This window comes from Heloderma suspectum, chromosome 3 (assembly GCF_057233095.1).
Source record: "Heloderma suspectum isolate Gila_16-S chromosome 3, 16-S_ref, whole genome shotgun sequence".
NCBI classification, from domain to species: Eukaryota; Metazoa; Chordata; class Lepidosauria; order Squamata; family Helodermatidae; genus Heloderma; species Heloderma suspectum.
The window spans coordinates 325170879-325186834 of NC_139460.1; the positions used below are offsets into that span (position 1 = coordinate 325170879).

Consider the following 15956-nt stretch of genomic DNA (forward strand, 5'->3'; position numbering starts at 1 on the left):
GTACGTATTACACAATCACTTTTAATGGCTGCCTGTTTGTTCCGAGGTCAGTTCTGAATTTTCCATTTTAAAGTGCTGGCTTTAAGCCTGGGGTGGAAAACCTCTTTCAGCCTGAAGACCGAGAAGATTTCGGATTCAATTTCAGAGAAGCTCTCGGGGGCCACATTTCTGTGGTGGGTGGGGCAGAGCCAAAAGCCCAAAAATAATACCAGCATATTGTAGCTTCAAGCTCTGACTGCCAGTAACTCAGCCTTAGAAGAGGCATTTCAACCTTTTAGAATGGGGAAAAACCTGCACAAAAGCCAGGAAACCACCAAATGATCAGTGGTTGGGGGTGGGGCCAGGGAAAGGGGAAATAATCTTCTGGGGAGCCCTAGAGGGCCAAATTAGGGCCTCAGGAGGGCTGAATTTGGCCCCCAGGGACCTGAGGTTCCCCACCCATGCTTTCAGCTGAAAGCCCTCAACAGCTTGGGGCTAAATTTCCACAGGGAGTCTGCTCCCATATTAGACTCACCTGCCCACCAGTTTAGATCAGCATCTGAGCCTCTGCTTGTGGTCTCATGCTCACCTAAGATTAGCAGGCTGGTTCCTCTGACAGGGCCTTTTCAATCGTTGTGCCACCTTCTCCATGCAAATCCATCAGGCTCCACCTCGTTTAATATTTAGACTCTTACTAAAAATTGCTCTATTTCGGGAAACATTTGATTTTTGAGCTTTTACCATTTGTTGTCCCTGGCTTTCTAACCTGCTGCTTTGGATTTGTTTTTTTTATCTGCTGCTGTCTTCGTTTTTATGGCAACCATTTGCTATTTATGTTTTATTATTTTTAATCTTGCAAGCCTCTTTGGTCTAGCATCCTGTTTACGACAGCGGCCAGGCAAACACTTCCATGAAGCCTACAAGCAGGGCACAAAAGCACTGCCCCTCACTCAGAAAATGGCATTCAGGGGTATACATGCCACAAAGCTTTTGACACAACTCCCATCCCCAGCGTCCCTTAAGTCCGTGGCTCCAAAACAACTGCATATTCCTCTGCAGTTTACCCTCACCCCACCTCCCCTCCCTTCCTCCATTTTTTCCTTTGTGCCGATTTACGGATTGTAAGCCCCTGAGGGCAAAGTCCTGCCCTCTTATGCTTTCTAAAGTGCCATGCACGTAGGTGCCACAATCATAATTTAATAAGAATAACAATGTCAGCATACTGCCCCTGCAGCTGGAGGTTCCACTGAGTTGCAGCCCCTCCCCCAGTCAGTTCGTCAGGCCCTCATCATTCGGTCGCTGTTCTTTAAGCCCCTCCTCCTCTTGGACTCCTCCACCCCCCCCGCCGGCTGCTTCCCTTGGTCCGGCCATCTCCCCCGCCCCCCATGGTTCGATCCGAGCATCCTCTTCGCTGGTCCTAGGGCCCGCCCGTCGCCCTCGCACCCGAGGCCCGGCCACGCGCCCTTTCTCGCCGCCTCACCCAACGACATGTCGATCTTCTCCAGGGTGTCGCTGCTGGGATTCCGGAGCAGGGCTGCCCCAGCGCTGAACCCGTTCATGGCCGCTGATCCTGTGGCCGCCTCCCCTCGCAAACACAAGAAGCGCACCGACCCAACCAGAGTGAGGGGGCTCTTGTTCCCTTCGGCGCATGCGCGGGCCGCGCAAGGCGCATGCGCCTCCTGGGCGGAGAAACCGACACCAACCCTCCGGCGCGTGCGCGATTCGCCGGACGGAAAAGGACGCGCGTTGGTACATCTCCTGCGCGTGCGCCAGAAGGCGGCGTCGTTCACCCACGTACACTTTGTCGCGCCCAGCGCATCGCCCCCTGTAGGTGAGGATGAGCACGTGCGCTCTGCCGCGCTCCTTGTTCTTCGCACGCTCGATACTCGTAACGCTCTTCAGCCAGAACGCGTTGTAATGTTTTAGGGCGCAGTGCTATGCATGTTGGGACAGAGCAAAAGCCCCACAACTCCCAGCGTGGCCAGCTGGGGAATGCTGGGAGTCGTGGGTTTTCTTTCTGCCTCGACGTGCATACGGTTGCACCCTTAATATTTTTAGGGCGCAATGCTGTGCATGTTTAGACAGAAAAAAGCCCTGCAACTCCCAGCATTCTGCTAGCTGAGGAAAGCTGGGAGTTGTAGGGCTTTTTTTCTGTCTGAATATGCACAGGATCGCGCCATTAACGTTTTTATTGTTATTGTTGCAAGGTTTGGTTTTTTGAAATTGTTGTACACCACCTTGATGATTTTTAATGATAAGACAGTGTATCAGTGTTAAATAATAATAAAGAACAATATTATTGCACTGAGCTTGACAAAATATCCTCAGTTCTAAGGCTGCAATCCTATGTGCATTAGCTTGGGAGTAAACCCTAATATATATATATATATATATATATATATATATATATATATATATATTGATTGATTGAAATAGAGAATTTTCTGCACTTCCAACATAAAAGTATGTTCCCAGAGTGGCTAACAAATAGGAAACAAGCATGATAATTAAGAAAATAAAATGGACTATTCCATTGGCTCTGCTGAGAGAGTAGCTGCCTGTGGCTCTTCCTTAACTGTACCTGGCAGCAGCCATTTCATGATGACACCTACCTGAACTGAAGCCAGCTGGTCATTATAAGAACTGTAATTTTAAAAACTGGTACCGGAGTTTGCAGTTTTCCTCCTCCCTTCGCATTCCTTTTTCCTTTTGTGTTAAGTCTTTTAGATTGTAAACTTGAGGGCAGCGACTGCCAAAAGCAAGGAGCCACCACCAAAGAGGCTCTTTCTCCGGTCACCAACTGCCACACTTCAGATGGTGGTGGTGGTGGTGGAGGCATTCAGAGAAAGGCCTCTGGTGATGATCTCAGTGGACAGTCACATTGATGGAGGAGAAGTGGTTCAACAGGTATTTGGTCCTAAGCCATGCAAGGCTTTGAAGTTTAAAACCAGTGCTTGGAAGTGAGCTCAGAAATTTACAAGGAACCAGTTGAGTTGTTTCAGTACAGGTATATGATCTCTTCGTCCAGACTCAGTGCATAGGACTGCGTTCTCCATAACTCCTGTAGTTTTAAATACCACCTTTCCCCCCACCACAAAAAACAATCATAGTTCCAAAGAACATAAATTGATGAACCTCTGTTCTCCGTGAGTCCAAAATGTTCCCTATATATTTATATACGTTCTTATACTGCTCGGGTCGCAATCTACCCTGCCGCCTGGATGAGAGAGTTTAGTAGTGTTCCGTAAATGTAAAGAACACTTGCGGTGCACTCTTTCCTCCCGTATAGTCCATCTGCTGCTACTAGTTATTTACTTCCAGCAATGATGCGCAATGGACTATACAGAATACAGAAATACAGCTGTCTTTTCCTGGAGAGCTTACAGCTTATATTTGAAAGGCAAAACCAGCATGGGTGAAGGAAGAGAGAAACCCACATGGCAGATGAAGTGAGAAACACATTCACTTTGAACAACATTCTAATCATCATCATCATCAGGATGTTTTATCCAAGTATAAAATGGCATCTTGCCTTATATCATAGCCTGGATATTCATTGTGCAAGAAACATTAACCAAGGCATATCACCATTAGTTGGACACCTCCAAAATATTCTCCATTATACTTGATTCCCACCATTGAAGTTTCTTGAGATCCTCTTAAAGGAAAAACCAAATGCAAATCCTGGACTTTCTGGCTTTTAACATTTTCTCTCCCCTCTCCTGTCCTTATGCCGTATGGCCATTGTCCACTTATCTGAGAAATAAACCCACATTTAAATGTAAATGCAATGACATATATTACAGAGGTGCATTGGTGTGAAGGCCACAGCTCAAAGTACTGGCCTTAGGATGTGAATTCTCGATCTAATGTTGCCATTCTGTGCATACTTGGGAATAAACTTCACTGAATTCAAAGTGATTACTTCTGAATAAATATGCATGGGATTGGGCTCTTAGACTGTGCTCCAATGCACGCTTACTTGGGAATCAGTCTTATTGAATTTAGTGAGATAATATGTTTGTTTTTATTTGTATCATTGTGCTGATTATTATTTATATTGATTTTGGTCCCTCCCCCTATATTAATTATGGATTACTGTATTTGTGTGTGTTGGTCACTTCAAAATTGCTTTTTGCAGTGGGAAGATACACATAAAGTTAAATAATAATAATACAGGAGTAGGCTACATGACTATTTCACATTACTACATGCAGATATGGAGGATGATTAAAAAGTATAGATAGCCAGATAACTATTCATCTTAGATCAAGCATCACCCATCGTATCTGGACACATTCTGTGTCTGAACACCCAATAAAATCCCAGTTTCTAATGCTCTATGATAATGGGCATGGTCTGAAAACTTGATTCCTGCATTATTACGGGAATAGGCTGGTTTTTGGAGCCTTGGTTTATATCAGCATCATACTGACACAAAGGCTTAAATGCTTTGCTTAATCCCTGGACAAATTTGTCAGAATGAAAAACAGCAGATGCTGTGTGTCCAGATGGCAGGTGCGAAGCAGACCAAACACAGGAAGACAGCAGAGGAGTCGGCCGCAGCTTTTATTATCCTGGCCAAGAAGCCAGCTGTCTGCAACTGGACATCCACAAAAGCAGACTGAACAAATAACAAGATCTATGGGGCTATTTATGTATCAACCCCCTCCGTGCCCCCAGTGGGAAAAGTCACTCAAGGGTCACTGATGAAACAAAGCAACCATCAAGACAGGAGTGTTGCCATATATGCAAACATAGAAAGGTTTTGCTAGAAGGGACTAGCATTGTGATATAAATACACATTGCACAGTGCTAATACTGGAACATTGTTGTAGGCTCAATTTATATAGATTGGCAGTAAAATGTTGGTGGTGATATAAGATTTGTCATGCTGTGGACACTGAAGGAAACAAAAGTATACATGTATACATTTAAAACATAAGAAGCATGTACAACAAAATTATACATACTAAACACACACTTTAGAAAGATAGAGGTTTGATGTTTTTGCATTATTCCTTTATCATAAAAAAATAAAATAAAAAGCAAATAAAATGCAGTACATGGGGAAATTCCCTGACCATAGGAGAATTAAGTAGTAGGCTGAACTCGTCTCTCTTACAACTCATTTTCTATATATACTTATTTGGAAGCATTGAAACATGGAAGCCCTCACCTACAGCCCATTACAGTCCAGTCCAGGAAAAGCTTTAACACTTGATTCTGGTGACTGGTCAAAGACAGGTTTAAGTCTTATTACAAACAAAAACAAGACGTGACTAACACAATAAAAATGCTGAAGAGGAAAACTGGTACATCCAGGAATAGCTGAGTCTCTTATTCCCAAATTGTTTTGCAGGGGGTAGGCAGCCTGGTGCCCTTCCACCAGCACGGTCAATGATCAGGGATTATGAGAGTTGTAGGCCTTGTTGCGGCTAAGGGGTTTGCGTAACTCAGTGAAGCCATAAGCTATGCCGTGCAGGGCCACCCAAGACGGACAGGTCATGGTGGAGAGTTCTGACAAAATGTGGTCCACTGGAGAAGGAAATGGCAACCCACTCTAGTATTCTTTACAAGAATCATAGAATAGTAGGGTTGGAAGGGGCCTACAAGGCCATCGAGTCCAACCCCCTGCTCAGTGCAGGAATCCAAGTCAGAGCATCCCTGACAGATGGCTGTCCAGCCTCGTCTTGAATGCCTCCAGTGTGGGAGAGCCCACGACCTCCCTAGGTAATTGGTTCCATTGTCGTATTGCTCTAACAGTCAGGAAGTTCTTCCTGATGTTCAGCCAGAAGAAAATCCCATGGAACGTATCACAAGGCTAAAAGATATGATGCCGGAAGATGAGCCCTTCAGGTCGGAAGGTGTCCAATATACTACTGGGGAAGAGCAGAGGGAATTTCCAAGTAGCGCCAGAAAGAGTGAAGCATCTGGTCCAAAGCCAAAAGGACACTCAGCTGTGGATGTGTCTGGTGGTGAAAAGAAAGTCCAATGCTGTAAAGAACAATATTGTTTAGGAACCTGGAATGTAAGATCAATGAATCAAGGTAAGCTGGAGGTGGTCAAACAGGAGATGGCAAGACTGAACATAGACATCTTGGGAATCAGCGAACTAAAATGGACAAGCATGGGCAAATTTAATTCAGGTGACCATCATATCTACTACTGTGGGCAAGAATCCCTTAGAAGAAATGGAGTAGCACTCATAGTCAACAAAAGGGTGGGAAAAGCAGTACTGGGGTACAATCTTAAAAATGATAGAATGATCTCAGTACGAATCCAAGGCAAACCATTCAACATCACAGTAATTCAAGTCTATGCCCCAACCACTGAGGCCGAAGAAGCTGAGGTTGATCGGTTCTATGAAGACCTACGACACCTTCTAGAACTAACACCAAAAAAAGATGTCCTTTGGGGACTGGAATGCTAAAGTAGGAAGTCAAGAAATCACTGGGATAACAGGCAAGCATGGCCTTGGTGTACAAAATGAAGCAGGACAAAGGCTAATAGAGTTTTGCCAAGAGAACACGCTGATCATACCAAACACTCTTTTCCAACAGCACAACAGGCGACTCTACACGTGGACATCACCAGATGGTCAATATTGAAATCAGATTGATTATGTCCTTTGCAGCCAAAGATGGAGAAGCTCTATACAGTCAGTCAAAACAAGACCTGGAGCTGACTGTGGCTCAGATCATGAGCTGCTTCTTGCAAAATTTCGGCTTAAATTGAAGAACGTAGGGAAAACCACTAAACCATTCAGGTATGACCTAAATTATATCCCTTATGAATATACAGTGGAGGTGAGGAATAGATTTAAGGGATTAGAACTGATAAGACAGAGTGCCTGAGGAATATGGACGGAGGTCCGTAACATTGTTCAGGAGGCAGCAACTCAATCTATCCCAAAGAACAAGAAATGCAAGAAAGCCAAGTGGCTGTCTGAGGAGGCTTTACAAGTAGCTGAGGAAAGAAGGGAAGCGAAAAGCAGGGGAGAAAGGGGAAGATATACCCAACTGAATGCAGAGTTCCAGAGAATAGTAAGGAGAGACAAGAAGGCCTTCTTAAATGAACAGTGCAAAGAAATCGAAGAAAACAATAGAATGGGAAAGACTAGAGATCTCTTCAAGAAAATCGAAGATCTCAAGGGAACGTTTTGTGCAAAGACGGGCATGATAAAGGACAAAGAAGGCAGGGACCTAACAGAAGCAGATGAGATTAAGAAGAGGTGGAAAGAATACACAGAAGAACTATACAGGAAAGATCTGAATGTCCCTGATAGCCATGATAGTGCGGTCACTGAACTTGAGCCGGACATCCTCGAGAGTGAAGTCAAGTGGGCCTTAGGAAGCATTACTAACAACAATCCTAGCGGAGATGACAGTATTCCAGCTGAGCTATTTAAAATCCTAAAAGATGATGCTGTTAAAGTGCTGCACTCAATATGCCTACAAATTTGGAACACTCAACAGTGGCCGCAAGACTGGAAAAGGTCAGTTTACATTCCAATTCCAAAGAAGGGCAATGCCAAAGAGTGTTCAAACTACAGTACAATTGCGCTCATTTCACATGCCAGCAAGGTGATGCTCAAAATCCTACAAGCTAGGCTTCAGCAGCATGTGAACCGAGAACTACCAGAAGTACAAGCTGGGTTTCGAAGAGGCAGAGGAACTAGAGATCAAATCGCCAACATTCGCTGGATCATGGAGAAAGCAAGAGAATTCCAGAAAACGTCTATTTCTGCTTCATTGACTACGCTAAAGCCTTTGATTGTGTGGATCACAACAAACTGTGGCAAATTCTTAAAGTGATGGGAATACCAGACCACCTTACCTGTCTCCTGAGAAACCTGTACGAGGGTCAAGAAGCAACAGTAAGAACCAGACATGGAACAACCGATTGGTTCAAAATTGGGAAAGGAGTATGATAATGCTGCATATTGTCACCCTGCTTATTTAACTTATATGCAGAGTACATCATGAGAAACGCCGGGTTGGATGAATCACAGGTTGGAATTAAGATTGCTGGGAGAATTATCAACAACCTCCGATATCTAAAGAGCCACTTGTTGAGGGTGAAAGAGGAGAGTGCAAAAGCTGGTTTGAAACTCAACATTAAAAAAACTAAGATCATGGCATCTGGCCCCATCATTTCCTGGCATATAGAAGGGGAAGAAATGGAAGCTGTGACAGATTGTATTTTCTTGGGCTCCAAGATCACCGCAGACGGTGACTGTAGCCATGAAATTAAAAGACGCTTGCTCCTTGGGAGGAAAGCTATGGCAAACCTAGACAGCATAGTAAGAAGCAGAGACATCACCTTGCCAACAAAGGTCCGTCTAATCAAAGCTATGGTTTTCCCAGTAGTAATGCGTGGGTGTGAGAGCTGGACTATAAGGAAGGCTGAGCGCCGAAGAATCGATGCTTTCGAACTGTGGTGCTGGAGAAGACTCTTACGAGTCCCCTGGACTGCAAGGAGGTCAAATCAGTCCATCCTAAAGGAAATCAACCCTGACTGCTCCTTGGAAGGACAGATCCTGAAGCTGAAGCTCAAATATTTTGGCCACCTAATGCGAAGAGAAAACTCTCTGGAAAAGACCCTGATGCTGGGAAAGACTGAAGGCAAAAGGAGAAGGGGACGGCAGAGGATGAGCTGGCTAGATAGCATCACCGATGCAATGAATATGAACTTGAGCACGCTCCGGGAGAGAGCAGAGGACAGGAAGGCCTGGCGTGCTATGGTCCATGGGGTCACGAAGAGTCGGACACGACTGAACGACTGAACAACAACAACAAATCTCAGTATTACTATAAGCACACCACAACTGCAAAATCTAATTGCAGAAGTCGTTATGACATCTTTTCCGTTACACTAATGTGACTAATTTTACAATGCGTGTATATATAGACAATATTTCAATAGCTGATTTCTATTGAAGGCTGCAGTCCTAGGAATTTGCAGAGGAATGCAAATGAGACCGTGATCGCGCTTGTTCTTGTTAATGTATATTAATGTTTGTCTCTCTTTGTCCCTGTCACCCTGTCAGATCTATCAGCAACCTGATGCCCTCCAGTTGTCTTGGCCTTCTTGTTCAGTCGTTCAGTCGTGTCCCACTGTTGGCGATTTGATCTCTAGTTCCTCTGCCTCTTCGAAACCCAGCTTGTACTTCCGGTAGTTCTCGGTTCGCATACTGCTGAAGCCTAGCTTGTAGGATTTTGAGCATCACCTTGCTGGCATGTGAAATGAGCGCAATTGTGCGGTAGTTTGAACACTCTTTGGCGTTGCCCTTCTTTGGAATTGGAATGTAAACTGACCTTTTCCAGTCTTGCGGCCACTGTTGAGTGTTCCAAATTTGTAGGCATATTGAGTGCAGCACTTTAACAGCATCATCTTTTAGGATTTTAAATAGCTCAGCTGGAATACTGTCATCTCCGCTAGGATTGTTGTTAGTAATGCTTCCTAAGGCCCACTTGACTTCACTCTCGAGGATGTCTGGCTCAAGTTCAGTGACCGCACTATCATGGCTATCAGGGACATTCAGATCTTTCCTGTATAGTTCTTCTGTGTATTCTTGCCACCTCTTCTTAATCTCATCTGCTTCTGTTATGTCCCTGCCTTCTTTGTCCTTCATCATGCCCATCTTTGCACAAAACGTTCCCACAAAACGTTCCCTTGAGATCTCCGATTTTCTTGAAGAGATCTCTAGTCTTTCCCATTCTGTTGTTTTCCTCCATTTCTTTGCATTGTTCATTTAAGAAGGCCTTCTTGTTTCTCCTTGCTGTTCTCTGGAACTCTGCATTCAGTTGGGTATATCTTCCCCTTTCTCCCCTGCTTTTCGCTTCCCTTCTTTCCTCAGCTACTTGTAAAGCCTCATCAGACAGCCACTTGGCTTTCTTGCATTTCTTGTTCTTTGGGATGGATTGAGTTGCTGCCTCCTGAACAATGTTACGGACCTCCGTCCATAGTTCCTCAGGCACTCTGTCTATCAGGTCTAATCCCTTAAATCTATTCCTCACCTCCACTGTATATTCATAAGGGATATGATTGAGGTCATACCTGAATGGTTTAGTGGTTTTCCCAACGTTCTTCAATTTAAGCCGAAATTTTGCAATAAGAAGCTCATGATCTGAGCCACAGTCAGCTCCAGGTCTTGTTTTTACTGACTGTATAGAGCTTCTCCATCTTTGGCTGCAAAGGACATAATCAATCTGATTTCGATATTGACCATCTGGTGATGTTCGTGTGTAGAGTCGCCTCTTGTGCTGTTGGAAAAGAGTGTTTGCTATGATCAGCGTGTTCTCTTGGCAAAACTCTATTAGCCTTTGTCCTGTTTCATTTTGTACACCAAGGCCATGCTTGCCTGTTATCCCGGTGATTTCTTGACTTCCTACTTTAGCATTCCAATCCCCTATGATGAAGAGGACATCTTTTTTTGGTGTTAGTTCTAGAAGGTGTTGTAGTTCTTCATAGAACTGATCAACCTCAGCTTCTTCGGCCTCAGTGGTTGGGGCATAGACTTGAATTACTGTGATGTTGAATGGTTTGCCTTGGATTCGTACTGAGATCATTCTATCATTTTTAAGATTGTACCCCAGTACTGCTTTTCCCACCCTTTTGTTGACTATGAGTGCTACTCCATTCCTTCTAAGGGATTCTTGCCCACAGTAGTAGATATGATGGTCACCTGAATTAAATTCGCCCATGCCTGTCCATTTTAGTTCGCTGATTCCCAAGATGTCGATGTTCAGTCTTGCCATCTCATGTTTGACCACCTCCAGCTTACCTTGATTCATTGATCTGACATTCCAGGTTCCTAAACAATATTGACTTTACAGCATCGGATTTTCTTTTCACCGCCAGACACATCCACAGCTGAGTGTCCTTTCGGGTTTGGCCCAGCCGCTTCACTCTTTCTGGCGCTGCTTGGAAATGCCCTCTGCTCTTCCCCAGTAGCATATTGGACAACTTCCGAGCTGAGGGGCTCATCTTCCGGCGTCGTCTTTTAGCCTTGTGATACGCTCCGTGGGGTTTTCTGGGCAAGGAGCCTGGAGTGGGCCGCCATTTCCTTCTCCAGTTGCAGCACATGCCACTGGCTTAATGGGCTCCAGTCTCCAGACCAACACAGCCAGCACGCTCTTCTCGATGTGTGGCCGTGCCCGCCTTTTTTCGCTTCCTGATCCCAAAGAATTTATATGCTCAGATACAGAAAACAAGGAACGGGCAGCAAAGGGCGGAACGTCCCGGCGTGGGAGCAGGTGGTTATCGCGGTGCACCCTGGGAGTTGTAGTCGCTGGGGGAAGGGGAGCCCTCCGAGCGCTTGCCTCGCTGTGGTTGCCGGGCGTTGTAGTCCATTGGGTGGGTGGGTGTGCAGGCGGGGGAGGGGCTCGTGGCGCAGTGCGTGCTGGGAGCGGTAGTCCTTGGGGCGCGCGGAGGGCGGGCGGAGTGAGCGCGGGGGGCGGTTCCTGGTCACGCTCCGGCCCTGCCGGGGAGGGCCGGAGGAGGCGGCGCCGCCGCCGCCGCGCTCGCAGGGAGCGTTGTGCGGCTGGGGATTGGGGCCGCCGGGCCCTGACTGCCGCCCCCGCTCCAGGGATGGAGCTCGGGGAGCAGGAGGAGAGCAGGTCAGCGGGCCGCGGCGGGGCACTGGGGCGGGAGCCGCGCCGAGGGGAGGGGGCTGTTGGGGAGGAGTGTCACTTTGGGGCGGGGGAATAACGGGGAAGGGGCGAGGGGAGTGACTTCGGGGGGAGGGCTGAGGGGCGGGGAGCCCTTGGGGGGAAGGGGAGTACCTTGGCTGAGGGCTGAGAGAAGGGGGTGGGGGAGAGGAGTAATGGACTGGCTGAGGAAGGAGTTATGGGGATGTCAGTATTTGGGGTGCCCGTCAGCGTCAAAGGCTTCTTTGTATGTTGGTCGTGTTACGTTGTGGTAGGGGGGGAAGAGAAGATGGGCTGAGGATCGGGGGCTGGAGGGGTTTGTCCTGTCGCAAAGAGGTGTGACTGTCTGTCCGGCCGGGCTCTCCTTTTGTTCAGACAAGGCACAGCTCTAGGAGGACCGACCCAGGTTTGCCCCTTCGGGTCTTGCGCACGCTCCTGTGTTGCACAGAACTCTTCATAAGACTGCGTGTTAAAAAAAAAAAATTCCCAAAGGAGAAAAAGGGGGTATTGGGGTCAAGAAAGATTCACACCAAGGTGTATGAGAAACATATTTTATTCCTTGTTGTTGTTGTTTCTTAAAGAATTCTTATCTAATTGGTAGCATCCAGCTTGAGGGAGTGTTCTGTTGCTCTCACACTTCTTCCCCACGATGTCAGGATCTGATTGTTGCTCCCTCCTCCTCTGGAAATGAAGGCACCAGATCAACCCCTGGGCCTCACTGCAAGGCAAAGTGAAAGGCAGTTCTTGGAATTTACCTCTCGCTTTCGTTATAACAGTGGATTTTCTGTTCACATCTCTTGTCTGAAGTATAGTTATAGTTCTATACTATTTATAGTTCTGCATTTGAATGTTTATAATATAAATTTTGTATAGTGCCAAAGATGTGTTAGATGCTGTGCAAAGCACAATATAACAGAAACCAGGTAGTATCTTCGTAGAAATCATAATGAAATTAGAATCAGTTATGCAAACTTGAGTATTTTGCTTTCAGTAGCTGGGTTTTCAGTGTACTTGACTTCTGTGGGGAACGTGGAAGTGACTGGAGCAGCAGACAAAAAGTTATTATGAACAGATGTATTTATTCACAGCTTTTATATGCCACCTGATAACAGCTTACAACAAAAGTAAAAAAAAGTTTAAATACATTAGTAAGACCATAAAAACAAATGCAGCATAAAACCAACAGCAGAAGATAAAATCAGTACAACAATGCTCAAGCAGAACCAAAGATTTTCTGGAATGCCAAAGATATCCAAGGCCCTCTAAGGGCAAAATCCTATGCATGTTTAGACAGAAAAAAGCCCTACAATTTCCAGAATGCCCCAGCCAGGGAAGGCCTCTCTAAGGAGGGCATATATCATAACATGGTTGCCACTCCAGAAAAGGCTCTCCTTCTAATAACCAACCACAGTGCGCTTTTGGTAAAGGCACCCAGAGAAGGGCCTCAAACTATGATCTTAAGGTCTGGATAGGTATACGTGGGTGGATGTGATACTTCAGGAAGCCTTGCACCAAGGTCAATACCAGCACTTTTAATTGGGCAGGGAAACAGACTTTGAATTGGGCTCACAGACTAACTGGAAGCCAGTGCAGATGACCAAGCACTGGTGTAATATAATCATACCATCCAGTCCCAGTAAACAGCCTTTAAGCCCTGTTTTGTGTCAACTGCAGTTTCTGGTCCATTTTCAAAGGCAGCCCCACATATAATGCATTGCAGTAATCCAAACAAAAGGTTTCCAGGGCATAGATAACTATAACAAGGTAATCTCTGTCCAGAAAGGGTTGCTGTTGGTTTTGGTAGTGCAAAAGATTGTTCACTGATTTGGACAACTGGTTGGAAAGGCAGCATATAAATAAAACAGAGAAGCTTTGAGTAGAATTTTATTTATTTATTTATTTATTTCTATACCTCCCAGTAGCCAAAACCGAAGTATATGAGGATGTCCTGAGAGTAGTGTGATATATGTTTGGAAGACAACTGAGGGATGGCAGGGTGTTAAGTTGCGGTGCATGAACAAAATGGCTTTAAGTGAAAACTGTCTTTCCAGAGCGTACGAATGAGGAAATAAGTAGGGCAATAGGATATCAGTTTCGAGTTACACAGAAAACGATCAGGCAGAACTGAAAGACAGCTGCAGTGGCCACGGTTCCTTTTCCCTGCATGTCTCAGGATGTGGGTTTGTCACATATACTCATGAAAATGTGATGTGCTCCTAATTCGCAGCAACAAGGAGGGCCATGCTATTTTCTAGTGCATGTGTTTTTAGCCATTTTCAGCAATTTCCTAAGTTCTGTGTAACTCCCAAATGTTCACACAGCTATTCCACCTTACCTACTTTGGGTGGTAAGAGTGTGTGGCAGGAACAAGATGGGAAAAGCAAGGTGGGCTGATATTTTCTGGTTTTGCAAATAGCTATTTGTAGCCCTTCCTCTTATCAGCCCCACCTGATTTGCATTGCTAAGCTTGACAGTTTCTATATCTGCCCTGCCCCAATGCTGTGGTAGTGCCATGTTCAGGCACAATCCACACAGGTGGAAACAAAATCTCTCCATGCAAGAGAGGTTTTGCATCTCAGTTAGGAGACAATTAGTGGCTGCCAGTCTTATGACTCTTACAGCAGGTCTCTAAATAAGGGCTTGGCAACTAAGTGCCTCTAGACGTTTTGGACTAAAACTCCCATAATCCCTCACCATTGGCTATGTTTGCTGGGGCTGATGGGAGTTGTAGTCCAAAACATTTGGAAGGTGCCAGTTTCCCTACCTCTGCTCTAAATGAAAAATCTGGCCAACGTGTTGATGAGCTTAATGCTTCACATATACTTAGAATACCTGTTTGACATATTTTATTTATTTAAGACAATTTGAGGCAATCCTGTTCTCCCCCTTAAAAAATGTAGTGCTCAAGGTGCCCAACAGCTCTTCCATAAAAACAAATCTACAAACAACAAAGATAAAATGAAAGAGGCATAAAAGACAGAGATTAAAAACCAGAATCAGCATTGCAAGCCTGTTTAGATTAATGGAAAGCTTGCCTAGACAAAATAATCAGATATCAGAAAGTACAAAGGAAAGAGGCCAAACAAGCCTCTCGTGGAACAGAATTCCACAACTGGGATTTGGCCACAGAAAAGCCCCCTCGTGTGTCTGAACCAATCTTTCCTCAGCCTGTGATGGGATACAAAGAAGGGTTTCCATCAGATCTTAGGGTGTCGGTGGAGTGATATGGGATGAGGCAGTCCGTTAGGTACTCTCAACCTGAGCCATCTAGAACTTTATAGGTAAACAACCAGCACCTTGAATTGTGCCTGGAAATGTATTGGTAACCAGGGGAGTTGTTCTGGAATGGGTGTATGTCGGGCCTGGGGCCTAACTTTGGGACAGGCCACAGCTGAGGGGCAGATGGATCAGAGGCAGAAAATGTGGTCACAGACAGGCCGACGGCCAGGCACCGGATCAGTCAAACAAGGACCAAGGGTTAGAGCAGCCTTTCCTGACCATGGCTCCCCAGCTATTGGTGGAGTGCAACTGCCATGATCCCTGACTATTGGTCATGATGGCTGGGGTGCTGGGAGTTGTAGTCCAACAACATCTTGGGGACATACAGTTGGGATGGCTGGGATGGAGATGTAGTCGAAAGACAGACTGGTGGTTAAATACCACTTTGGGAAGATGAGGACCAGAGGGCCAGAAACAGGAATGTAGTCAGGTGGGGTGGAGACCAGGGGCAAGGCAGTCCATGGCAGTCTATGCTGTTACTCTGACAAGTTACTCAGACTAAAGAAAATAGCTTGGTCCAAGAGTTATATAGTACCAGCCAGGCCCCTTTTGGCTCCTGCAGTCACATGGTCCTGGCTGGACTGAAGAACATAAGAAGAGCCATGCTGGAGCAGACCAAGGTTCCATCTAGTCCAGCATTCCGTTCACACAGTGGCCAACCAGCTATGCACAGGACACCCACAAGCAGGACATGAGTGAATAGCACCTTTCCACCCATGTTCCCCAGCAACTGGAGTTCTAGCTTTGGACATCATGTGGGCAATGCTACAGCATAGCATAGATTGGGCTGATAATTCCCCAGTTTGAGAGCTGCTCTGGTGGTATAGGGGTCAAGGTCCCTGGGCTCCGCTGCCTAAGAACCTGGTTCAACCACCCACCCCCTTCCTCGCTTGTGCATCTGTGTTTCTGTGAGCACTCTTGCTGACACATTCTCCAGCATTTCTGTACTCTTCAAAGATGGCCCCATGTACAGCACATTACAGTAGTCCAGTCTTGATGTAACCGAGGCATGTGCCACTATGGCTAGGTCTGATCTTCCCCAAA

At 45.9% G+C, this 15956-nt stretch overlaps 2 protein-coding genes across 4 annotated transcripts in view; one reads left to right on the forward strand and one right to left on the reverse strand.

The window, feature by feature from the left end:
- Nucleotides 1-1629, reverse strand: part of FYTTD1 (forty-two-three domain containing 1) — a 29330-nt gene extending 27701 nt beyond the window's left edge. The window contains exon 1 of the mRNA XM_084847761.1: nt 1460-1629. Coding sequence (XP_084703887.1) covers nt 1460-1538 — 79 coding nt within the window. The 5' untranslated portion in view covers nt 1539-1629. The remainder of the gene's footprint in view (nt 1-1459) is intronic.
- The window catches only part of RUBCN (rubicon autophagy regulator), a 76895-nt gene continuing 62502 nt past the window's right edge, over nt 1564-15956 (forward strand). For 2 of the 3 annotated variants that reach the window (XM_084847755.1, XM_084847756.1), the window contains exon 1: nt 1564-1810. In XM_084847755.1, the coding sequence (XP_084703881.1) occupies nt 1650-1810 (161 nt within the window). In that variant the 5' untranslated portion in view covers nt 1564-1649. Of the gene's footprint in view, nt 1811-11373; nt 11604-15956 lie in introns of those variants that run through there. The other variant, XM_084847757.1, reaches the window with a different exon arrangement.